The 17,952-nt window shown below is 27.6% G+C and overlaps 1 protein-coding gene and 1 long non-coding RNA gene across 2 annotated transcripts; one reads left to right on the forward strand and one right to left on the reverse strand.

Annotated features, from left to right (window-relative positions):
- The first annotated feature begins 11,074 nt into the window (after positions 1 to 11,074).
- LOC107963555 (protein SPEAR1) lies at positions 11,075 to 12,549 on the forward strand. The gene is made up of 4 exons (XM_016900021.2): positions 11,075 to 11,560; positions 11,670 to 11,768; positions 11,995 to 12,126; positions 12,224 to 12,549. The coding sequence occupies exons 1-4, from the start codon at positions 11,348 to 11,350 to the stop codon at positions 12,335 to 12,337; spliced, it is 558 nt and encodes a 185-aa protein (XP_016755510.1). The 5' UTR covers positions 11,075 to 11,347; the 3' UTR covers positions 12,338 to 12,549.
- A 2,661-nt stretch (positions 12,550 to 15,210) lies between these two features.
- Positions 15,211 to 17,637, reverse strand: LOC107962749 (uncharacterized). The gene is made up of 5 exons (XR_001701755.2): positions 17,331 to 17,637; positions 16,168 to 16,203; positions 15,976 to 16,061; positions 15,703 to 15,843; positions 15,211 to 15,569 (listed from the first exon to the last, which is right to left on the reverse strand). It is a non-coding gene; the product is annotated as an uncharacterized lncRNA (long non-coding RNA).
- Positions 17,638 to 17,952: the final 315 nt, after the last annotated feature.

Raw genomic sequence — 17,952 nt, forward strand, 5'->3', positions numbered from 1 at the left:
AAACAACCTTTACTGACGGAATTTTTAAACTGTCAGTATAAGGGTGTTGATTTAGGTTATATGGAACTATTGTTATTTGGTTTTGATAAGAATGATGTACTTGTGTTAGTTAAATAAGTAATTTTTGCTTATTCCAATAGTTCTAGATGTTTTGCATATTTCAATTTTGGATCATATAACTCATAAAAGACTAAAACTTACGAGTGTTTTTATCATCTACAGTTAATGCTTATTTTATCATGAGTAATGCTTTGACATTTTATTGTGTTTGATGTAGGAAATGAATATTTTTTTTAGTTTGGTATACTTTCATGAAAAAGCTATTGGAAATGGAATATGTATAACATTCATTATGTTAGGAGCAAATGTACTAAGTTTAAAATATTTGTGACTTATGACTTAGTGTTTTTCTTGTCTTCTAAACTCTACTTGATACATCAATTAATTAATTATAAGAGAATTGTTCTCTCTAGAAATTATAATTATTTTTTAAGTTTGATACTTTTTAGTGAAATAAAATTATTATAAAAGTACTAATAAAATTAATTTAATAACAAAAATGCCTAAATGGTGATCAAACTTTTACTGACGGGTTATAACTTTATACTAACAACAAGTAAAGAAAAATGTTTAAGATAAGTTACTGACGACATCTATCAATAAATGGCCATCACTATAACATGTAGTAATATACTGACAACTATAAAATTGTTGATAAAAGTTTGGAGAAAAGGTGGAATTTCAACATGCTTTTATTGACGAACAGGTCATTGCTATAGAGAAGTGGGTATACAACAACAGATTCTGATTGTTGATAAAAGCTTATACTGACTACCCTTATACCAATGGCTTGAACTTCATCGAGGTATCCCATTTGACTGTCGATATTGGTTTTTGGGGTCTATACTAACAATTTTTGTGCTTTTAATGACGCTTTTTTGTCTATTAGTTTATGGCTATTTTTTTGTGGTGATAGTTAAAGTTAATAGAGCTTTGATTATCAAATAAAATATAAATTAAATATGTATAGATATTCAATTAACTAATTTTTAATTTGTGACGGGCTAAATGAATTTTAAATGTATATGTGTAAAAGTTATATTTTAGGGTTACGGTGGTTAACTTTTCTAACATCCCATCTTTAAGGGGAAAAGAGACAGTTTCTCTAAAACTAATGTGTTAATTTAGAAAATCAAAACAAATGACTCAAAATATTTCAATATATCTATGGCTTTGAAGATGCTTCCACATCTAATTTATTTCCTTGATGATCTAACTTGATTGATTTTGGTAGATTCAATTTTAAATCAAATTTATTATAGTTTTAACAAGGTTGTTAAAATATGCTCAAAGACTAATCATCAGATAATTGTAATAATACTTTTTACCTTATTTTATTAATAAATGTATTGTCATTATCATGTTTAACCTATATTATTGTGTATTAAATAAATTAAATAATAACTTCTCTAGTATAGTATGACTATTTTTGAATTGTCCCTAGTTTATTTCTATTGTGGATTAGGGAAACAATAGTATGTTGAGGCTAGTATGCAATTGATTGATAAAATAATGTTTTCATTGGTATGACATGTTGACTCAAATGCATAAGTACATGTTAGAAATCAAATGTACTAGACCAACCTATCATGAGAATGCTTTTGGATTATTATGTGAAAGTTAAAACAATTCTTATAATGACAATGATGTATGTGATCTTTAAACTTGAGGTCACTATAGTTCTCTAAACCAAGAGTCATACATTTGATGTAGTCAAACATCTTTTGTAATTGGATGGATTATAAAGGTTTTTGTTGGATATTGACCGCCTCATGATGTAGTAATATCTAGAGTGTGAATATTGCAATCAAATATAAGAGTTAGGTGGCTTCCACAAGTATACAGGTCAGGTTGTAATATAGTTATACAATGAGGTATGGAAGTACTCTGAGGATTGTACCCAAGGGAGACGAGAATAAACTAATCCTAATTTCTACGTTAATGGATCTAGTTAGTATTTTAATTAAACTATATTATGATGAATCCTAAGGTTGTGATAGAAGCTATTTTATTAAACTAATAAAAGTATATAAAAATAATCGGGGAAAAAAAATTATATATTTAATCGGATCCAAACGAAAGAAGACTAACTCGTTTCATTGTTCATGATTAACTCCTATTTCAAGTTCTATCCAATCAACTAGTCATTAACTTAGCAGGGCCTCTCGGCCTTCTACTAACCTAATGAGTCGGCAGGAACTACTTATCTCTCAACCTCACAGTACAGGCCGAATTGGGGTAATATTTTCATAGATAGGCAATATCAATTTTGGGTTCATTCCCACCTATGTGACTTCCTAGGACCGTCAAGCCTAGGGTTTTAAGTTCTTCTTATCCCAGCCAACTAATTCGTTAAGAAACTCTACATAGAAGCTAATTAATCCCATATCCACTCTTTAATATCCTATTACCAGATTAGTTCCCCATGGATCTGACACACATCATGAACTTTATTAAAAAGATAAACATTAAAAGAAAATCAAGAAAAGAGATCAGAAGAATCCTGATATATTAATAGTGGCGCGAATGGTTATCCGTCGAATAGTTTGGTGGATCCACAATTTGAATTCCGTGAAGAACGAAATACAAACTAAATTATAAATACAAATGAAAAGAAACCTAAACTAAAAGTAAAAATAAAACTAAATAGGATACAGAAAATAAAACTAAGTAAAAACTGTCTATAAATTATGTAGAGCAGCCCTATTTATAGGCCTAGGGTTGGTCGTCGGTCCTTGACCTAATTCAATTAACTAATCTTCTTTAAAGTTTATTGTGTGGATGAAAACACCCTTAACTTATTAATTAGCCTCGTCACGTCGGTGTCATGACACACTCTAGCTTGTGTTGCGACAGGGTTGGCAGTCTACTGGGTGTGTTTTCAAGGTTTTGTGACAATAAATTTATAGTGTTTTATTCCAATAAAAACAAGAGTACATCAAAGTTGAAGAACATATAAATTAAATTATTGGCTGTTAAAGAAAGATTTTAGTGTTGTCAAGTGTCTATAAAGCATATTGGTATGCTCCATGCTTGCCTCTCTATTTACTAAGGGACTACCATCCAAGGTCATTGATGAGCACACTACTCATATAGGTATCATGTCATTTGAAGATATTCAGTTTTAGTGAAAGTTTTTAATTTTAGCTGTTTTTGTTATAAATACTTTTTTAGTTATTTAAATTTATGGATATTTTAATAATATTTTTATAAAATTAAAGTTTCTTAAGGGGGTTATTCACACTTTAACTTTTGTATGATCAAATTTCAATAAGGTTTAAGGAAAACAAATTAGAAATAAATATATTTAGATCACATTGCATGTGACTTACATGCTACAAATCCATGCTTGATTTGTATCATTCAATTTTGCTAATATGCATGAATAGGGATAGATTTAGTTACAACATATGTAGCAAAAGTTAGCCTTGTTCTATGTTGACATAATTGATGGACAAGATTGTTAAGAATACTTTTGGTTATCTTATAAGGTTATATTATTGCATGTAATCATAAGGTGATATGTATATGTAATCGAAATGGGAGATTGTTGGATTACGGATTTAATATATGTGTAATAAGTAATAATTGTATGTTATTTGTTATCTTAAAAGGCTAGTCCAAATTAAAAGTCATTCAATATTATTAAGGCTAGTTAGGCTTTAGTTAGTAAATGAAGTATGAGTTGAATATGTGTAGATACTCAAGTAATTGATTTTTAATTTATAATGATCTAGCTAAAGATTAAGGTAAATGCATAAAGTTACATGTGAAGGTTATAGTCTTCAAATTTCATGTAACACAACTTATCTGACATCTCATCTTAAGAAAATAGAGTCACATTTTTTAAAAGTTGCATGAAAATTTGAAACAGAAAAACCAAATGACTCAAACATTTCAACGTATCTATGGATTTAGGTATTACATCTACTTTATTTTCTTGATACTATGACGTAACGAGTCTTGGTAGATTTAGTTTTATACAAGATTTATTATGGTTTTAACACTCAACACCTTTATTTGATGCAATATTGTTGAATATCTAGAAGAAAAAATTATTACATTAAACATATAAATGTTAAAAACATTCTTCTTATACTAAGATATAAGTATGTCAACACATTGAAGAAAACTTAAGCCCACAAGCTAAAGCCCTCAACATATAATCAAAAATTGACTAAAGAGCAAGGCATTTGATTTGACAAGTAGTTATTAAAGACCAATTATGTTGCTAGAAAGAACTGAGTAACCGAATTTGAAGGACTAGCAAATAGCCACCTGGCAGACCATGACACCAACACGATCAATTGAGCAAGTAATAAGCATAAATTAGTATGGTTACTAACTTTGCGTCTCGCTTATTATTTGTTTGTGTCAAATTATAGAATAAAAATTTAAATATGATATTATGCTCTAAATTTCTATACACTCTATATTAAAATTTAGTCTCCTACTTTTATTTTCTGGAATTTAGTCCCTTAACTTTTTGAATTTAAAAATTTAGCTTTAGTTGTTACCAATGTTAAAATAATTCTATTAATGTCACTAGGGTGACATTTTAAAATTTAAAAAATTCACTTGGTAGTCACGTAAGGATAAAAGTAATGTTGAAATGATGATGTGGATTTTTCTTTAAAACACACGCTCGAACTCGTCATAATAAAATAGTTTTTTGAAATATTGTTCCTAATTAAGAAAAATTGGCATCAACATTTTGACTAAAATAGTTAACAATATTAACTATTTAGACCATCTAATGACATTATAAAAGTAGATGAATCGAATTATGTCAAAAATTAAAGTATATAGATTAAATTTCAAGTTTCAACATAGTATACACACTAAAATTGAAGTTTAACCATTGTCTTTCTAAAAAGAAGCAAGACAAACTCATAAGAAATAGAAAGCCGCGTATTTGTCTCTAAAACCCTTATGACATTCAAATTATATATATAATCATGTAACAATTTAATTGAAAATTTAACGATATTAATTATTTGGACTAACTAATAATATTATAAATATACAAGAATCAAATTATGTTAAAAATTAAAATATCAAGATTAAATTTTAAATTTAGGTATAATGGAGGGACCAAAATTGAAATTTAACCATTTCACATTTATTCAAAAAAAAAAAGAAAAGAGAAAGAATGTGGAACACCTGTCCATGTAGGAAGGCCTATAAGTCTAAGCCTCCTCCTCTCTCAAAATTTATGTATTATATTAAGCAAAAGGAAATATTTTATTTTAATGAATAGTACATATCTTTTTCTGAAATAATAGAGCATCCTTGATCTCACCTTCTCTTTTTCCAAAGTTCATATTAGAAAATATTTATATGCACTTTTCTAAATCATGGCAATAGAAAATCCATTTGCAGTATAAAAAAACCATAACAAGAAAGTGTAAATATAGTAATTAATATACTAATATTAAAGACCAATCATTTTCCAAGAATCTTAGGATATTATTTTTAGCTTAATTTATACATAAAAGCTATGATACCTTAGTCCCTATTGTCTCCCTCATCTCTTAACTGTAAATTCATTATATACATATACACTATATATAAAAGGAAGTGTTTTTCTCATCACACGTGTCAAATGGTCATTTTTCTTTTGCCATTATACAAATAATGGTAAAATTTCTATTTTGATCCCTCTAATATGCTCACATTTAAGATTTAGTTATTTTATTTTCATTTGATATAGCTTAGTTCTCTAGATAGTTAACTCTCTTAACTATTTGATTAACTAATGACATTAATTTTTCCTTAAACATGACATGATCAGTTGGAATAAATATTAAGAACAAAATTTTGATCTCAATATGTTAGCCAAAATAATTAACTGTGTTAACAATTTAAATTAATTAATGATATTATAAAAGTATATGAATCAAATTATGTTAAATAAAGATATAAATACTAAATCCTAAATTTGAATATAGTAGAGAGACTAAAACCACAATTTAACCTAACACAATCTTTTACCATTTAATTTTAATAAAAAAATTGACGTTTCAAAAAAAAATTAAATTAAATTAAATCAGTTCAAGTAATTATTTATTTGCTTGAAATATATTAATTTTAAGCTTCTTCTATATATAAACTATATATATTGATTTGGTTTATGTACTTTTGAATATAGTTTATAGATATGGGCCTTCTTTAAATGATAGATGTGTATTCTAAGTTTTTTTAATTATAACATAGTGGTTAAAATTTTTTTATCCCTTTATTTTTTTTAAAAAAAATATGTATAATAATACTTAAATTTAAGTTTTGGTCCCTATACTATAGAGGTGTGCATGGGCCGGGCTACCCTGCCCGGCCTGAAGGCCTGCCCGAAAAATGGGAGGGTTCGGGTAAAAATATAGGCCCGAAATATGGGTTTGGGCAAAAAAATGAGGCCCGTTTAGAAAATGGGCCGGGCTTGGGCAAAACTTTTTTGGACCAAGCCTGACCCGGCCCGACCCGAATTATATACTAAATATATATATATATTTTTTTATTTTTAATCATATTTATATTTTATTTTCAATTTTAATATAATCACTTTTTATTATATTTTTAATTTGTGTATTGTTTTAAGAATTGTTTTAGTATCATTTTTTATTTGTTTCTTATTTTAATATTTGTTTTAAATGTATTTGATTTATTATATTTTAAATTTTTTTTATTTAATGAAATAAGCTAAAAAAAAGTAATATGGGCCGGGCCGAGCTGGGCTCGGGCTTAACAATTTTATTTCGGGCAGGGCTTGGATAAATTTTTAGGCCCATATTTCGGGCAAGGCCGGGCCCGAGCCTAGAAAACGGGCCTAAAATTTTGTCTGGACCCAGTTCGAACCCAGCCCGGCCTGGCTCATGCACACCTCTACTATACTACATTTATATTTGACATTAATCTCTATATCTTTTACATAATTTAATACCCAACTTTTACAATGTCATTAGTTAGTCTAAATACTTTATTCTAATTAAAATGTTGATGTGGATTTTAAGAATTGTTAACATTGTTGAAATTATTTGTTAAATTTAAGTCCATTATAATGTTAATTATTTTATCACATAACTACCAAGTCTGTTTTTCTTCAAAATGTCACAACAACTAATTTACCATAGGAATTTTAGTAGGTTAACAACTAGACTTGAATTTTTAAATTCAAAAAGTATAATGACTAAATTCTTGAAAATAAAAATATAAATACAAAATTTCAAATATATGAAAAGTATAGAAACTTAGAGCATATTATAACCTTTAAATTTTTACCTTATAATTTAGTCCAAAAAAAGTTAACCCAATGTGAAGCATGGGTGAAATGATACTCGTATAAAAATCAAGTCTAAATTCTAAAAACATGATAAAAAGTTGACTTACATATTTATTTGTTCAATATTTTTATAAAATAGTATTTGATGTACCATTAGTGCTTGAATTTTATGGATCGTCATTGAATATTAACACAACTTCTCATTATTAGATAAAATAAAAATTAGTAAATGACTTAATTATGATATATTTATTTAAACATAATAAATTATTAGTTATAATTATTATAAGTTTAGAGTTTGTATCAAATTTTTTTTTTTGAAAATGTTTATATCAAGATTCGAGTTTAAAGTTTAGGGTCTGAATCATGGAAGAATTTAAGGGGTATGTAGGGACTTAGTTTTCCAAAAAAAGGAAAAAGAAAAATAACCTTTCAGTCCCTCATAAATAATAAATTTATAAATTAATATATGATAAATTTACAATTTAGCCTTTGAATCATTTTAGTCCTTTCAAAAATAATGAAATTGACATCTCAAAAAATGTATAATTCAATTTCGACTTGTCCTAAAAAACAAATTCCTAGATTTGCTCTAGGTTTGAATTTAAGATTTGAAATTTATATTGAGTTTTGAATTTAGGGTTTATGTTTAAATAAAATTTGGGTTACAATACAAATCTGCCACTATACTTCACTTTATTTGATATTTGTCATTGTCCGTATGAATTAGAGATAAATTTATCATTATATTTAGCTTTGTTTTGAATTTTGTTGCTTTATTTTTATTTAATTGAATTTTATCACTAAAGTTAAAATTTTAATTGAATTTTACTATTTAATTTTAATTTAAAATAATTTGAAGATAAATTTTAATGAAATTACATTTACATTTAAATTTAATGTTTAACACTAATATGTTAATTAATATAATAATAAAATTAAATAAAAATAGTTATTTATAAAAATAAACTTATTAATGTTTCTTTTATGCAATATGCAATATGCAATTTTTATTTTTATTTTTCAATCTTTATTTCATTAAATAAAGATTATAATTTAATTTATTAATTTTTAATATTTATAAGTTAATTTATTATTAACTACCAAAATAAAATATTTGAAAGGATTTTTGTGATTTAACTAAAAAATCAAATTTAGTCGGAATATTTAATAAAATTTAAAGTCAAATAATAAAATTAAATTACATAAGAGTTGAATGATAAATTTACTCATATTTTTAAAATATAACGACAATATAATAAATATCAATATTCACCTGATAAATTAATATTTTAACCCTAAAATTTTTAATATTTATTTATAAGTGTATCATAATATTTTATTTCACTCGCGATGAAGTGTCACATAAAAATACATTATATTTTACTATGTCTTAGAAAAAGTAAGTGGTTGGTAAATGGATTGATAGAGATTTTAGAAAGAAGAAATAATAGGAAAAAAGTAAAAATGTAAAAAGCATGGAAGAAATTGCAGGGATAGGGTTGGGGGCTGCTTCGTACAGCTTATTAATAAAGAAAAAGAGATGATAGACACAGCGATTTCCTAGGGATTATATTTGGTATGCAAATCGTGTGAAGTAATTGCAACCTGTAAGGCTTGGCATGTGCCTACAAAATCTATTGTAGATATCATATTCTCTACACCTCTCTCCACTACACTTTGTCCTCTATTTAAAAAAAAAAATTATTGTTCCAACTGCATTCCTCATTTTATTTGTTACAATTTCTGATTTTATTAGCTATATATTCTTTTGGCATTAATTACCAAGTTAAATCTTAAGCCAATCCAATATTTAATTTACTTTATTCTAATTCATGATTGGTGTTGGGGAGAATATTCATGACTCAGCATCGAGTGACTACACGTGGCGAAATCTAGTGAATCCATGGCCAGTGAGAAGTCACATTTTATTTTCTTTTTCCATGGAATTAAATATTGCCCAAAACTTTTAGCCATACTGTTTAATTGGATTCTGCACATCTCTATTTCACTTTTACTTAACCTTTTAATTTAATTAATGTTGAAAAAATCAATATTTATCTAAGAATGTGTTTATTTTAATAATTTCATTATTATTTCACCAACTATGTACATAATAATATCTTTATATCTAATCATTCTATGAATACATCTTTGCTTATATTTTAAAGGGACGTTATGACATCTTCATCATAAAGCTTCCTATGATGAATCTTATTAATTTAAAAAGAAATTCAATTTTTGTATATCTTCGAAAATCTAGAAATCAATAGATTCATTTCCCCATACTTAATTACATTTAGAGAGAATATTCAATTTAAGTTATGCAACATTTTATGTTTAAAAATTCTTAAAATAAACCCCTATATATGTCTAAGTATTTTAATTTAATAATTTCATTCCAAAGTGGAAAAAAGAATTTATCATTTTATAATTAAATCAAAATTTGCATTCTAGAAAAAAATGCACAACTGTCGAATTATAAAGCGACACGTGGCTAACAAATGAAGCCAAAAAGTCACCAAAGTTGTGACGAATTTAAACTGTAGGTATTATTATATATACCTTTTTCATCATGATGATGCTTAACTAAGGTTATTGAAAAAATAAAAACCTTTTTTGCTTGCATTTATTCATCATGATTGTCAAATTTAGACTATGAAAATCGTTTTAATTGATGAATATAATTAAATTAGTTTTTTAATTTTTACAGCAAAAATTTTGGATTTTTCATTTGTTATTATGTATTTTTAGAATTTTTTAATTACTATTAATTTAATTATAGATTTCAATTCAAAATCCAACACAAATCTGAATTACATTTGCCTTGAGAATGCCATAGTTTGGGAGAAATATGATTTGTTTTTTGGGTAAATACAAAGTTCACATGCCTTTATGAGAAAAATTGAAACATACAACTCATAATATCTGACCCACAAATCATGCGTTAAACAGTTTAATTAGATTTGTTCCCCTCAATTTTACATTTAACTTCATTCATTTTCCCCTCTATATCTCTTTCCAGAAATACGGTTCTAATTTACTATGAAGCCTTATTATTATTATTATAGTCATTTAAAAACAAATATTAACTTTTTTATTATTATTATCTGTTTTTGGGTGATTTAATAAAAAAATATAAATTTAAAGACTAAAAAAAAGAGAAAAATTAAATGGAAAACTAAATGATTTTTCTATAACAAAAAAAGTGATTAGGATATATCCTTACTGCTTACTCAGTTATAATCTCAAGAATATCTTATCTTTAATTTCTTCTTCAACAATAGAATCCCTGTTAAGCTGCAAACATGATTTTTAGAATCTATAAATTCTTTCTCTAAACTATACTTATTTCCTTTGCTTTATAGTAGATTTCTTCCCATAAATTTCATATATATATATGAGATAACATTTTAAAGCTTAATTTTGATTGATTGCTTTCTTTAAAAAAAAGGTTTTGAAGTTCCCAAAGGAAGATAAGATAGAAATAAAAAATTATAATTATTGAATGAATAATAAACAAGTAAATATTCAAGATTTGTAACTTAGACATGAAATTTGTAACAAGGTTTCAGAGTGTTTAAAGCTACTAATGTATTAAATAAAATAATGAATACTTGGGGTGTGTTTCTAATATATATATATTATATATATATTTGTAGTAATATAAAAAGATGGAGAAAGTACTTGCAAAATAAGGGTAGTGGAAATAAAAAGGGCATAAAATCTGTGTAAATACAGATATATATATCTGTGATAAATCTGTACAAAATCTGATCCAGCGATGCAATAATTTGCTTGGGTTGCAAACACCTTAAAAAGGGGGCAGCACTCCACATCTTTTTGATTCCTCAGCAACTCCTTTTTTTTTTCTCTGTAAAACACAAATTTAGGCTTGGGGATTTGCGATAGCTACCTATACTTGAATTCAATCTCTTTGTCTGTCTGTCTCTTTCATTTGACATATAATACACAATCATCATCATCATCATCATCAGTAGTTAAGAAAGGATGGGTAGCAGTTATTTTGGAGAACCAAACATGGGGAGTGAAAGGGGAGGTTCATCGTCTTCAAGAAAAGGCAAGAAGGGTAATTCAGACAAGCCTAAGCAACCCCAGAGAGGGCTTGGTGTTGCTCAATTGGAGAAGATCAGATTACATGGTCAAATGGCTTCTACCTATCTTCCTCTTCATCATGGAACTTACCCTGCTAATTTCAACCAGGTATTTTCCCTTTTTCTTGTTTTTGCCTGCAGGTTTCAGTGATTGAATGAATTGAAGTTTTATCATATTTGAGTTTGTGGGTGGAATTTGATTATGGCTGTACATGCAGGAAGATAACATGAGAGCTTATTCATCTATGGCCTCATCATCTTTTTCTTATTCATCAACTTCCTCGCCTTCTTATGGTTTCCAGTACCCCAACATGATGGTAAGTGAACCACCTCACCCTCTTTCTTCTCTCTATACAGTATACCATCAAATTCCATATTTTTTTTAATTTTCATTCAAAAATAAAAAATTGAAGTTTCTGATAATTTTCAGTTAACCCTAGATATATTGAGTCTTTGCTACTTCCCATTGTGACCTCCTCCAGTTCTTTATGCATCAATAATTATATTAATGAAATCAACTACTACAATTATATATTATTACAGATGGGGGTTGGAGAATACGATCAAAGGGCAAACATCAGACATGGTGATTCCCAACCAAGCAGTGGCTTCTTAGACACCCAACATTTTGCACAACCAAACATGACCAGACAACTTCTAAACCTAAATGTTGAGGTTGCTACACACATTTCCCTTCCTTTTTTTAGTTTATCTGCCGTGTGATTATTGTGTTTTAAAATTTAACTTGTTTTAGTTCCTTACATTCTTACAGGATTCACATTCAAGGAGTAAGAAACATCGTAGTAATTCATTGGGATCGAGCAGTCAGAATTCAGAATCAAGCGACACACAAGAGCTAGATTTGGAGCTTAGACTGTCACTGTAGTTAGTAAATCTTTTCTGCCACTTTAAATGCATGCTCATGGAATTGCATTTTATGCTTTCCTAGAATTGTAAGTTCAAATAAGGTGTTGATCTTGCAATTCATACATACAACTTAAGCAAGTTGATATGAACTAGTTTGAATTTTTTATAAAAAATTTCAGAGGAATCTTATGTACTTAAAGGTAATTTGACTTGCTGCATGAGATATAGTGAAAAACATTGATCTTCTTGTTCATGAATTTCCATTTTAATACATCTTCAAATTAAATTATACATTTCTCAATAATTGGATTCAACATATTCGTCATAAAAAAATTTAAAACTAAATTTATCTAATTTTACATATTATAAAATTATATATAATTAATGCATCAAATTGAACCCTAACACTACAAATGTACTCACTTTCCCAAGGGAGTTGAATGAACCAATTCATCCTATGATTGGTTACTTTATTAAAGATAAATGAAAACTAAAAATATGCCAAGGGAAACAACATTTAACGTACTAAGTGAGGAGGATTAAAGGTTCTCAATTAAGATATAAAAAAGTGATATAGTTAGGTTTTTTTCCCCATAGCTAATAAAATTTAAATTAATATCAAACCATTAAAAATGGGTTAATATAAAAGTGTAGAATTTTGTATATCGGTAATGAATTAAATGATTATACATCATTCAAAATAATGTTTAAGTGATTTTTTTTATAATGTGTTTTTATCTAATTTATTGATAATGTATAGAGTTATACATCATTAATAAATTAAATATAAATATATCATATGTTTATAACAAAGAATTTGTGAGGAAGTATCAATTTGCCCTTGGCAAACAAAAGGAAATTATAGTTTTTTTTAAATAAATAAATAAATAAAATAGAGAGAGAAACATGGTTGAGTTGAATCTCAGTGTCATGATTATGGTCCTTTATATACTTTGGTTTTATTCTTCAAACTAATGGTACTATATGTATATTATATATAGTACCGGTAAATAGAGAAAGTAAAAGGTGAACTAGTTTACCCTAAGGAATCAAGATTGTGAATGTTTTGCAACTTGCTTTGCTAGTGGCTCCCAGCTGCATTAAAAGTCTTAATTTGGTTTCCATCTGGTTTTGGAATCAATACTTGTATACTATTTTTGGAACCTCAATTTCAATATTTAGGCTTATATTTTCATTTGCTATATAAATTCTGTGAAATATACATAAATCATGTACAATTTATTGGTATATTTGAAAGATAAAAACATGAATTTCCAAGTTTCAAATATTTATATATAAGAATTTCAAATTCCCAATTAAATAAATATCTAATAAATTAATAAGTTTGAGAAATAATTATATGTAAACATTACATCATTATTATTTTCTTTTCAATTATCATACAAAATACACAGATAGTATGAGAAGATGCAATCAACATAATCTTTTCCTTTTTGAGACAAGCAATTGGAGGAAGAAATTATAAACAAAGAAATAGAACCCTAAATTAAGTCTAATGCCAATTAAACTACAGCCAACACAAATTTTACTACTAGACTAGTGGCAGAATCGACAAGTATCTTGTTAGATTTCCTATTATTCTTAATTTTGGCAGTCTATCTTACCATTAACCATAGAGCTACAAAGTCCTAACCCACGTTTTTATGTGCCAATAAATCATGTATTCTCTCTTTGTTGGACGATTCATTAATTGGGAGAAAAATATGTAAAAAAAATTAATGTTTCTGTTAAATTCTTTCAATCAACTGTTAAGAAAGAGAAACATACTTAACTTGAAACTTAGTGAATCATGACATATATATATATTTGGTTTTTATTTTCAAATTAATGGTGTATATAGTAATAGTACATAGAGAAAGTAAGAGGTGAACTAGTTTACGCTAGGAAATCAATACTTTTAATGTTTTGCAACTTGCTTTCCCACTGGCTCCCAGCTGCATTAAAACTTTTAGTTTAGTTTTGATCTTTCTTTGGAATCAATGTTATGTTTGGGAATCTCAACTTGAATATCTAAATATATATATTTTTTTGCTGTTCAAAAGAAATATACATAAATTAGGTGTAATCACTACAACAAAACAGGTTTTTAGCGGCCTTTTTTTGGGCCTATAGCCGCTAAAGACAACGCCGCTAATATTTTTGTGGCGTTTATGTAAAAAAGCCGCTATAGAACATGACCTTTAGTGACGCTTTTTCTACAAACGCTGCTATAGAACATGACCTTTAATGGCGCTTTTCCACAAATGTCACTATAGAATAGACCTTTAGCGACGCTTTTCTCACAAAGCTGCTAAAGAACATGACCTTTAAAAAAATATTTTAATTAAATAATATTTATTTCTATGATAAATATTATATTATGTTTTATTTTTGAAATTTTAACTTTAAACTATATACTTTTAAGGATAAATAAAAAATATTAATTAAATTAAATTTTCTATTAAAATTTTAACTTTAAAACTAAATCTAAAAATTAATGAATTTAAATTTAGAATTTAAAATAATAAATTAATAACACAATTAAAATCCAAAAGTTAGAATTCAAGTTATCTTAAATATTAAAATAAAAATAAAAATAAAAATTTAGAATCAAAACTAAAATAAATAATAAAAATTAGATTAAATATAAAGATATCAATAAAATAAGATATTATAATGAAGTTACTTAAATGAAATAAGGACTTAAATCATAACCATGTAAAATATAAGATTTGAATATCCATTCTCATGTGAAATATCAACATTGATTATTTAAATTGATTAAGTTGCTAATGAATATTCTCTTTTCTAAGTCAAAATTGCAATTCGTGTTTTTCTTCTTCAACTCAAATAAAAATACAATGTTGAAAATAAAACAATTAAATAAAAAAATAGAATAATTAGTTGACACGAGATTATTATTAAGTATATGCAAATATGAAAGTAGACGATTACAAAACTGGGTGTAGTTTTTGATCAACTAATTAGTTGATCCTACTACAGGTTCTATCTATAATCTGCTTAACTAACATACAAACATAAGGCACTCTAATACTTTTTTGCACATAAAATATCTGAAACTCACGCCTGAATTCGATTCAGAGCACATACGGTGTCAACTGCATGTTGATCAATACCATTCTTATTCGTTGCTGCAATGCCTCCCACAAGCATTCGTAGAGGTAGGAGCCAGTCATTTTGTGCCTTCTGCAAATTGATCTTAGACTGCAATATAGTGTATTTGGTTTTTCCTGTTCCATTTGCCACTAGTCAAAACATAAAAGAGCTATTGCCACACAAAAAGTAATCATCAAAACGATATCCAAATGAAAATGAAACAAAAAATGGATATAGAGGGAGAAAGAAAGAGACAAATAGACATACTATATAAGACAAATCTTTGCTTGTCTCGACATCCCATTTTCTGACAGAGTGATCCCATGATACCGAATAAATTGTATCATATTGAGGCCAAACCACAGAGGAGCACTGTGTACGGCCCACAAGTGTAGAGGCAGCCTCTCCCTGCACAAAACATGAAGGATGTAAAAGAAAAGCCAATGCTTATAAATAAATTCCCAAGATTCTTTAGAATAAAATTGTTATGTCATAAATGCTTAATATCGATGACTAAAATGTTATAGATGACCACTAAACCTTCTGAGTTGATGATATGAACAGATGAAATTACACCACTGTGTCCTTCTAGCATATGCGTACACCATCTAGCTTGTTTCCATATCCTTAAGGAAATTATATAGAAAAGAAAACAAAAACATGATTTCTGTCAAATTAAATTCCTCCGAATAAAATGTCCATAAAAAAAAACATGAAATTTAATCTATTTACCTCCCCAAACTATCATAACAACTAGTCAAAATGAACCTGCAAAACAATGTGTACTAAGTAGTGTTATGGAAGTGTAATGCCAAAGAAATCAAAGTCATTTAATCTTCCTTTATAAATAAGACTAATACCCAGAATAACAGTAATGCTATATTCCAGCAAATTAAATTACACTTGCAAACAATGAACAACCATGAAACTAAAAAATAATCTAAGGATAAACAAGAATTAAATACGTTAAAAACATTATCCATTGATGTATTTTCCAAACCAAGAAGCTATAAATTATTTAATTTAAGGATAAAAACCAAGAAGCTATAAAAACATGATCCATTAATGTATTTTCCAAACATCTATTTAAATACTTCCATCCAAAATGCATTTGAAGATAAAAAAAAATTGGCTTAACAAAATAATAATTCAAAAATTAATCTAAAGATGAGCAACCATGAAATTATATATATTGTATTTATATCACAACAAAGTAGCCATGAAAACTTATATAATAAGGCTTAATTTATATATATATATATATTGAATATAACCTCTAAATATCCTCCAAATATAATAAAAACTTAGAAAAACCAAACCCATATCAATCAGACAAACATTGGTCCAACTAACAGTACGTCCCAGTAATCTATATAATAAGCCTTAATTTTTATATCAATTTTTATATAATAATCCCATATCAAGCAGGGAAGGATGTGAGAGTAGAAGAAGAAAGGCAGATAATACTCGATGTCATATCACAAGAGATGACTAACCTTCTCCAAATATTTGGTCCGGAACCTTATTACCTTCTAGTTCTTTCAATCTCTAGAATAGCTTATTGTTATTTGTTATATACTACCATGGAGCTCAGAATGCAGGTAAAGTTACAGTTTCTATGCCATGGAATATGGATGTATCTTATCAAAGGAGTCTGGAATATGCACCAAAATCTCATTAAAACATAGCATGAAGTTTTAGCAAAGATAATCAAATGAGAACAAGCTAACTATAACTAACGGAAAGAGTTCAGATATATCAAACAATAATAATAATAACATAGCAATCATTCAAGGATCGATCATATATAGGAATAGATGAACAACCTTGTTTCTATTGTCAGGAACAACAACATATAAAGCATTGTTATGAGTTCAAAAGACCCAAGAACAAACCTTCAAAATCGATTTCAAGGTTGCCGATTTGGGGAAAAATAGTTGGGCTGCTGATTTCAAGTGGAACTTAGGGATTTCGGGGGGAAAAAAGAGTAAAGAGAAAAGGTTGGGGAAAAAAAGCAGAGGAAAAAAGGTTGGGCTACAAATTTTCGGAGAAATTTAGGGGGAAAAAGGGGGAAATGAAATTCAAAAAAAGGGGGAAAAGAATAAAGTTCATTGGGTTTATTGGTTGGGTAAAAAAGGAGGAGAGCAAAACGATGATGTTTTGCCTAAAAGAAATCAACCTTTGCGACGTTTATCCATTAGCACCGCTAAATCCCTACATATTGCGGCATTTAACCAAAAAAGCCACTAAAAAACCTACAAAACGACACTGTTTTGATTAAAACAAAATAACATTTTGTATCGTTTTCACCTAGCGCTGCTAAAGCCAGACCTATTGCGGCGTTTTAACAAAAATGCCACCAAAAAATCAAATAAAACAGTGTCATTTTGATTAAAACATAATAACTTTTTGCGACATTTTTTCACTAGTGCCGCTAAGCCCCGACATATTATGGCAATTCACCAAAAACGCCACTAAGAAATCCAATAGAACGACGTCGTTTTTATTAAAACAAAA

The sequence above is a fragment of the Gossypium hirsutum genome, chromosome A06 (assembly GCF_007990345.1).
Source record: "Gossypium hirsutum isolate 1008001.06 chromosome A06, Gossypium_hirsutum_v2.1, whole genome shotgun sequence".
In the NCBI taxonomy this organism is placed as follows: Eukaryota; Viridiplantae; Streptophyta; class Magnoliopsida; order Malvales; family Malvaceae; genus Gossypium; species Gossypium hirsutum.

Bases quoted from the DNA above. Each gene is read 5' to 3' on its own strand.
- LOC107963555 (XM_016900021.2), top strand. From the start codon at position 11,348: ATGGGTAGCAGTTATTTTGGAGAACCAAACATGGGGAGTGAAAGGGGA. The intron at 11,561-11,669 runs GTATTTTCCCTT...CTGTACATGCAG, and splicing joins ACCCTGCTAATTTCAACCAG to GAAGATAACATGAGAGCTTA. The intron at 11,769-11,994 runs GTAAGTGAACCA...ATATTATTACAG, and splicing joins TCCAGTACCCCAACATGATG to ATGGGGGTTGGAGAATACGA.